Source organism: Thalia democratica, chromosome 6, assembly GCF_965202585.1.
Source record: "Thalia democratica chromosome 6, ktThaDemo2.hap1.1, whole genome shotgun sequence".
NCBI lineage: Eukaryota > Metazoa > Chordata > Thaliacea > Salpida > Salpidae > Thalia > Thalia democratica.
The window spans coordinates 44,236,492-44,245,262 of record NC_139170.1 but is presented as its reverse complement, the minus strand read 5'-3'; the positions used below and the strand labels follow the sequence as shown (position 1 = coordinate 44,245,262).

General features: G+C 25.3%; 1 protein-coding gene across 1 annotated transcript; it reads left to right on the top strand.

Moving 5' to 3' along the window:
* Window positions 1-917: 917 nt before the first annotated feature.
* LOC145839117 (uncharacterized) lies at window positions 918-6,358 on the top strand. Its single transcript, XM_082946726.1, has 6 exons — window positions 918-933; window positions 1,999-2,170; window positions 4,223-4,383; window positions 4,615-4,731; window positions 5,224-5,286; window positions 5,478-6,358. The coding sequence occupies exons 1-6, from the start codon at window positions 918-920 to the stop codon at window positions 6,161-6,163; spliced, it is 1,215 nt and encodes a 404-aa protein (XP_082802852.1). The 3' UTR covers window positions 6,164-6,358.
* Window positions 6,359-8,771: the final 2,413 nt, after the last annotated feature.

Sequence of the window (8,771 nt, the reverse complement as noted above, 5' to 3'; positions counted from 1 at the left end):
TAACTTTAACACACTTTAGAAGGACAAATTGTTTAAAAACTTAATTGTTAAAAGAGACTTAACATATAGAAGAAAACTATAATACAAATACAAACTGTGTTTTATCGTTTATTAAGTATGAGTTAAATGTTGCTAGTTTTCAAAAAAATACTTACAAATGAAAGAGTTTGATTACATAAACTTAAATTTTTAGTTTAGGATGCACAAAACTCCTAATATAAGTTATTGTATAAAGTTTTAAAAATTACTTTCAGTAAAATGTAATACCAACATATTTTCTTATAAGTTTCATCAATTTTAATTTAAGTACTACTCAATTTTCAAATTATGTATAATGGTTTATTCTCTAATACAAATTTTATCAAGTTACCTCTTAATATTACGTTTTTTAAATTTAAGTAATAAAAAAGTTATATTGTTGGTATAGAACAGTTTCTTCAAAGCTTCAATTTCGCATACTGTATGCTAGAAAGGGTATTTATTATCATTTACAACTATTAGAACATTATTAGCTAAACTTTGGAGTTAAACAATTTAACTTAGTTTTTGGTAAATATAATTAGGAGATGAATCATACAAAAACTAAAAAACTTTGAGCTAAAATCAACACTTATGTATAAAATTTGCTTTTTAAGCACTTAATCTTTTTGCACAAGTTTTTTTTTTTGGTTGCGTTTTTGTTTTAGTTAAAAACAAACATTTTAACTTGTTTAGCAGTATCTGCTTGAGTTTTGTTTAACACAGTTATAAACTTTTATTTTTACAGACGTTTACATTTATTATGAGTTTAATAATGTTTTCCATTGTCTGGATATATATATCCATTTTCATTTTGGGATCATTTGCATACAACGGTTAGTTATTTTATTAGTACGTAAACTTTTATTTAATTTTAAAACGAAAGTATTAAGGTAAAAATGTATGAAAACTTTGGTATTAGTTATTTTAAGTAGTTAATTTTGAAATGTTTAACATAGCATTAAATACGCAATTTGCATACTTTAATTTCAATAAAATTTTATTGTTGGTTTATCATTAACTATTCAGTATTTAAAAAAGTTTTTCTCGTTAATTTTATAAATTAGATTTCTAGGTTACTGTTACTAAGCTTTGACAGTTAATGTATTTTAGCAAATTAGTCTGTCGTTTAAAACTACTCTTAAGTATGTAGAAATTTTGAAACACTGTTTAAAGTAGAATAAAACCTTATTGTTTTTTGTATAACAACAACTACTGACATAAAACTAAAAGTCATGATTTTTAATGAAACAGTTTTACTAAATACAAAGCATTTACCACATAAAGTATACAGTATTAACTAACAAAATAACTTGCTTTAATTTAAAAAAACAGTTGCTACTTTTACATCTAAATGTTAATAAGAAAGTAAACTTAGCCTTTTATGACGTAGAAAATTAAGAAATTCATGGAGAAGTACATAGTTTTGTTTAATTGAAAAACTTTTATAATTAATCATATAAATTTATCAGGATTTAAAAGTATTAAATTCAATAGTTTTTCATTTAAAATAATTTTTTATATAATTTAAAAAAGAATAGCAATCAACAACTTTATTCTTGTTTGTAAAATAATTTTAACAGCTTGTAGTTCATCTTAATTTCCCCAGTAACTTTTTATAATAGTTTTTAAACTTATAAAACAGTGCAGTACTTCTCACTTTTAAGGTTTAAGTTATTAATTACTTAATGAGGTGAAACAATTAAAACTTTTTGTAAGACTCAAATTGCAATAGTGACAGCCTACATTGCATTCTGTGATAGTCAATTTATTTGTTAAAATATTTATTAAAAGTTAAAGCTTTAATATATACATACTATTATAACTAACAAAAATAACATTTCTATAAAACTACACGTTTATTTCTTATTTCGAACTTGTTATTTAATATACCCAGACTTATTAGAAGTTAAAAATTTATGTGTACGTTTCTTACGTTTCTAGCCAACAATGAAAGAAACCACTTTTTTTTTCTCACAGGGGGGAATTTTCCCTCAGATGAGGAACATTCGCGCAAAAGGAGGTCCATGTTGGGTTTCCACACCGCCATCAAGTGTTACAATTGGGAAGTGGACGTTCTGGCCAGTTACGCCACCTACGGCTGCTTTTGCGGCCCCAGCGGTGACGGAATACCCATCGATGAAACTGACAAGTTTGTTTGTATAAATAAAGTTTAAATAGTTTAGTTTATAATTAACAAGTGTTTTTTTTAAAGCACTTAACATTGTAGTATTTTTTGAGTTTGTTATGTTTTTTTATTTTAGTACGCTCGTTCTAACTAGTTTTATATTGTACTTAAAGTATAATTTACACTGTTACAGTTTTTACTAAACTTAAAAAATTAATTAATATTTTTTATCAAAATATTAATGTCTTTAATTAACTAAGCATTACTATTCATTTTTTAATCTTTAATTGTAAGTTTGTAAGTGAAGCATATTTTAATTTTAGATAAGCAAAACTTTATATCAGTGTTTAACTTCGTTCAAAAAAGTTCTTAGATTACTTGTTAAAATAATCCCCTTTATAAGCTAAATATAGTTAAAGTCTAACGTTTTCAATACAATAAACTTACTTAGTAACTTAATTTATTATTCAAATTTTAATCTACTGAGTTTTTTATGTCATAAGTTGACAGAACGTAATTTTAAAATTATTTTAAAGTATTTAAGGTAGACAGCTAAACTATAATTTAGATTTATTTGATTTTAAAGATTTATTTTCTGTTGAAAAGTTACTAATTCGTTTTTCTTTTTGTTAAAAAAAGTTCAAATTATCACTCTAACGTTGAGCTCTGTGAAGTAGTTATTTTAAAAAAATGAGCACTTTATCAAAAGTTTAATGCAAAGTTTATGGTTAAGTAGCTTAACATAAACTTTAAAAGTAAAAACATTTGCCAAAACATTTGCCAGTAGCTAAAATCGAATGCACAGTTCACAGTTAAGGCTTGCAGATACGATTACGGTAATAATGAAACTGGTAATCGATTTTTAAGCTAGTAATAGCGAATTATTAAACCATCAGCTCAAAGCGTCGCGTGGGTTCGAAATCTACATTTATAAAATTGCATTGTTGTGCTAACAACGCGTAAAATTGTACTTTAGAGCTTTTGATAAAATTATAAAAAATACTGATGAAACAAACTCGTGCGTAATATACTAAGTTTAAACCTTACAAACAGATATTAGTGATAAAAAAAAGACTGATCGTTTTTAAAAGATTATCGGTAAAGCTTAGTATTGTTGCTTTTATTAAATACGTTTTATTATTTTCTAACTGTTTGTTTAAACTGGACCAAAAACTTAACAGAGTTTTAACGACCTTACATTTATTTTTTTAATCGTTGGAATTTTAATGTTTTTTAATGTTTAATCTAAAAAAAATTTGACTACAAAATTGATTTTAATCCAGTTTAAACTAAATAAAAAAGTAATTTACTTGCTAACGTTTGTTAAAACAATAAGTTAAGACTTTTATAAAATTTTGATGCAGTTTACAGCCAAAGTTTTATTTATTTGTTTTTATCATTAATCAAATATATTTATAAACAGATTTTGAGTTACATAAAATGAACCACAATCAAGCAAAGTATACTTAAATGCAGCAGACTTAACTTAAAACGAAATATTTTTTTCATAATGTTATATTTACAAACAAGTTTGATATCACGTTAACTTAGTAGAAATTGTTTAGTTTTGTTTTAACTTTGTTGTACAAATAATCTACTTAGATTTGTTTAATGACTATAAATGCGTAAAAGTTATTTTAAGTTGTTCATGTAACTAGTTTATCGTATAAGTTTTATTGTATAAGTTGAAAAGTCTGAACAGTTTCCTACTTAAGTTAATTCACTGTGCGCACAAGACTAATAAGAATTTTTTATCACAAAAAAGTCTAACAAAGAAGTAATTTTTTATTTACTTGTATATATTATGTTTAAATTAAAATAAAAGAGTTATTCTTAGCAGAAAAAGTTTTTTTATAGTATATATGCAAATCAAAACAAAATGCAACCCACTATATCCGCAGTGCATTTTGAAAATCACACAGTTATCAAACTTTTAATATGTTAACTATAACTGATAAAACATCACTAGAAACATTTGCAGTCAGACAACAAATTGCGGTGTTTTAGAAACCGAAAAATAAAAACAATTTGTCAAATAATAATTAAATTGTCGAAAAAAAAATACAAACACTACAGTTGTTGCAAGACCCATGACGCTTGTTACGCAAGAGCGAACACGGAAAAGCGCGAACCAAGCGGGTTGTGGGGCAGGTTCGTCAACTACATCCACGAAAAAACATCCAACATGCTGGTCGGATACAAAAACGAATGCACGAACGGAACCATCCTCTGCCATAGTTTGTTGTTTTGATAATTCCGGTTTGTGGTTAAGATAAAACACTAGTGAAACAAGATCCTACACTTTTCGACTTAATTAAATTTTAGGTAATTTAGGGTAATTTTATAACTTTCAACTAAAAAAGAATCGACTTAATATACAACACATGTAGTTTTTTTTACAATAAATTAATTTTTTATCCACCTCATTTTCAACGTTTGTTCAATATTGTCAATTTGATTTCATACAGCTGACGACACTCATGCGAAGGCATTGTGCAATTGCGATAGAAACGCTGCTATTTGTTTTGCTAAAAACTATCACACTTTCAGGCCTCAGTTTCTAAACTTATCCACTGAAACTTATTGTTAGTTTGCACTTTTGGTATTTTGTAATGTCTGTAGAGCATCTTATTTTAGTTGGGTAAAAGCTTTGCAAAACTCAGCACCATCATTATTTTACTACTATTTAAACAAAAGTTTACGATAAATTTTATTAAAAACGAGTCTTTATGAAGCTTATACATAATAAATTGTTTTTGATTTGGTAAGTCCATAATTGAAGCTTTTTATAAAAGCACTTATTTGTTAGAAAGCTGTTGTAGGTACTTTTAACAAAATAATAAAGTTTCAAAAGTTAGTGAAATTCGTATGGGGACCGTAAACAAAACGTAAATAAACTTAAAAATTAAAACTATTCATAAAAATATTATGTGACGCAAATAGCAATGCGTTTTTTTTTAATTTTTGTCAATTTAAAAAAAAAAAAACAAACTGTATATAATTAAAATAGTTATAAAACAACTAACTTATGTTATAGATAGTATAGCTCAATGTAAATAACAATATATTTTTTAAAGGTTATGGCACTCTCAATAGAACAAAATTGGATTATAGCGTTCCTGAACATATTAAGCAACAGAGTAAGTATAATTTTTAAGTTATCTTTGAAACACAAACATAGGTTATTGTTACAATTAATTACCGAAAGTTTTTGAAAACTTAGCAAATAAAATGGTGTTTAAAGCTAAGAAAACTAATATAACGCTAAAGGAAATAAGAGTTTAATAATAAAATAAAATTTATTTAAATGTTCAGCTACTTTTAATTTCAGAAATATTCATCACTGCTGAAGGTGTGCTAATTGAAAATGGTAATTCTACAACTGAAAACTATTCAGAAGCAACTACATTGTCTGAAGTGTTAAACAAAACAAAGTTTACAACAAGTAAGGCTGACGACAATATAGAAACAAGAAAAGGTGATAATAATGCTAAGCAGACTGAAGTCAACCCAACAGTCACCACAAGTCAACTTACAAGCGCTCCTATTGAAAGAAATAACACTATTTCGAAAGACCGAACTTCAGAAGTCGTAACAACTAGTACAATTTCAAATACTTTAGTAATGACTACCAAGAATAGAAAATTACTCAACGGCTTAAGTTTCAAAACAGATGTTGATAAAAATAATACCAACACGCCAGTAAAAAGCACCTCAAAAGATGTGGTTCCAACTCAGACGCCGAGACCTGTTGAAAATGCAGATGAAGACAGAGAAACAAACACTGACACCTCAACAAGTGAGAACGAACTGGGCACACCTCGTGAAAAGTACTCAAGAAACTTCATATACATGGTCGCCGCCCTGCTCGTCTTCTGCCTGTGCTGCTGCTACTTCTTCGTGTGGAGGTATTCCAAGCTGCCCCTCTTCCCACACAAGAATCATCCCGACTTCACCAAAGGAGTTTTGACCGAGAAACCGCCGATTGAAAGTTCGTACGAAGAAATGAAGGTGTGATGGGAAGGTGTGTGTAGCGGTGGAATTTTTGTATCAAATGAAACAATGATAAAAGCTGTAGGATAATTTTAAGTAGTAGTAAAGGGGCCATGAGGCCTAAATTTGAAAATTACACTAGATCTTTTGAGTTGAGGATGACGATCAATAAAAAATTTCTTAGGCTTAGATAATAATAGTTTTCTAAGAAATTTCGACAAAGGAAGCCTTAGATTTTTATTTCCTTAAAGTGCGGAATAAAAGTTTTTGGAAACACTTATGTTGAGAAAACTGATTTAAGTGATCAACTCAGAAACATGGTCACAATACAAGTTATATTCTGAAAACTTTAACTTTTTATATAATCATTTGAACCACATATCAAAAAGTGATTAATAAATAAAAAAAAGATATTTATTTCACTGTCTTAATAATAATATTGTACTTTTTTTTCAAACAAAAGAATCAAGTTAATATCTAATGAAAACAATACTTGTTTCGTTATTGAGTTTTTTACTATATATTCTTTAAACTCTTTTGACATAGCACTTTTTTTTTTATTATGCAACTATCTACTAAAATCATTAAGCATTTGTTTATTAGAATGTGAATTCTTAATATTATATCCAAGTCAATTACGTTTACTTTTATTTTCTAATTTCTTTAATAAATAGTGGCCCTTTAAATGTGCTAATTTTATTGATTATTAATTATTAAAATTAATAATTTATTGATAAATGTTTTTCAAACGTTTTTATTGCTTTAAATTAATGTCGTTCCAATCCTCAGTGTTAAATAATTTTATTTATTTTCACTTTCCTGCTGTACTATATAATTTATTTACATTTTTATGATTTTACTAATGAAAGCTTTTATTGTTTTTTAATGTTAAAATTTTCTATACGAATGTATTAATTTTATCCAAATCAAAATGGTTCAGTTCATTATACCATTTAAGTTTTTTATAAATAATATTTTTAAATCAAAATTATTTTCGTATTAAGTAGTACAAAATTCTAAACTAAACTATAAAAATTATTTAATTAAATATAGCAAGTTTTAATATTTCTGAGTTATTTTTCAAAAATACTCCTTTAACTATATTCGTTTTTATTCTTAAATTTATGTAAAAAAATAAATTAATCATTTTTAAGTATTTAAAAAATACTAAAATTCAATAAAAATATTCAAAAAATATTTTTTTTAGTATCATAGTTTGGTAAACCAGTGAAGCTCAAAATTGCCTGAATTATATAACAAATATTAAAAAATAAAATTAATTTTAGTTGTTTTAGTTATGGACCAAAATTTATGAACTCAAAAACAAAAGTAAAAAAAAAATGTTTTTTTGATAGAAAATTAAACTATTTTTTCAGTGGTATATAGATCGGTTGTAGTAAATAAATAATTTAAGTTAGCTTCAAAATAAACCAATTGATTTGTTAATTACTACATTTTGTATAAAATTAAAATAAAATTTAAAGTTAAAACACTGTTGATAAATAAATTGCTACAACACGCAGAAACTGATCGCAAAGGTTTAAGAATGTGTAGCTAAACACTGTGTTAGCAGAAAACCTAATGTTTAACAAGAAAATTGTTAACTAAGTGTAAAAAAGCATAAAACTTTATCCTAAAAATATATCTCAGAACACTCGTACATGAAAATACTTTAAAATTAGTAACATATTACATTATGTTTAGCCTTAATAATTTTTACTGATATAAGACTTTCAAGTCTGCAGTAATTTATAAAATGTATACAAGTGTATGTGTGTGTAAATATTATTCCTTTTACATGGTTTAATCAAGCTGCTTTTTTAAAGCAGATAATCATAACTAAATACCTAAACACTGTAGCTTTATGTTTATTTTTTATAGTAAAAAAAAGCTGAAATATTGATTAAAGTTAAAGGGTGACTTAATTAATTTAGTTTAAATTTTGAGCCCTTACAATAAAAGCTAATATAAACAATAATAAAAAAATTCTAAAAAGAAGAAACACTTTAACTTAGAGCATAGATAAATATAAGTTTTTTACTTTTTTAGAAAAACTGTATCAAAGAAGTAATAAGTAAAAACTTAAACTAAATACAAGCATATTTTTCTTGTTTTGACAAAAATTTTACGTTCTAGTTGTTTTGTTAACAAAATTAAGAATCGTTTTTTTTTTTACTGTAAATATTTACAACTACATACTTTTATTTGTTTAGTATATACAAAAATGTAAATGTCAAATACGAGTTTTTTTTTTGAACTGATATAGAAAAATGTTTAGGTAAAAATTTGTTTTCAATTGATTTATGTTATGTATTAAATCGTTTACAAACAAGTTTAACAATAACGAACATTTTGTTGTCTAATATTTTGATTACAATATTTAATTATGAAGACTTAAAATTTATAAAAACAAATATATTTTTGTATTACAGAAAGTTTATCACTTAGAACTTCCTTTAAGAATTGATAAACTTTTTTTTTAATAATTTGTTTTATTATAGATGTGTTTTGCTAAAAATTTTATGAAATTAATTTTGTTTTATATTCTATTTCCGATTTTTTTTACTCTTGTGTATTCGAATATTAAAAAGGTTTAATTAACTTTATTCTGTCTTATAGAACATTTAATCAT

Excerpts from the sequence above, each read along its gene's own strand:
- LOC145839117 (XM_082946726.1), top strand. Across the intron at positions 4,384-4,614 it reads CGGAACCATCCTCTGCCATA|CTGACGACACTCATGCGAAG; the intron begins GTTTGTTGTTTT and ends GATTTCATACAG. Across the intron at positions 4,732-5,223 it reads CTTATCCACTGAAACTTATT|GTTATGGCACTCTCAATAGA; the intron begins GTTAGTTTGCAC and ends TATTTTTTAAAG.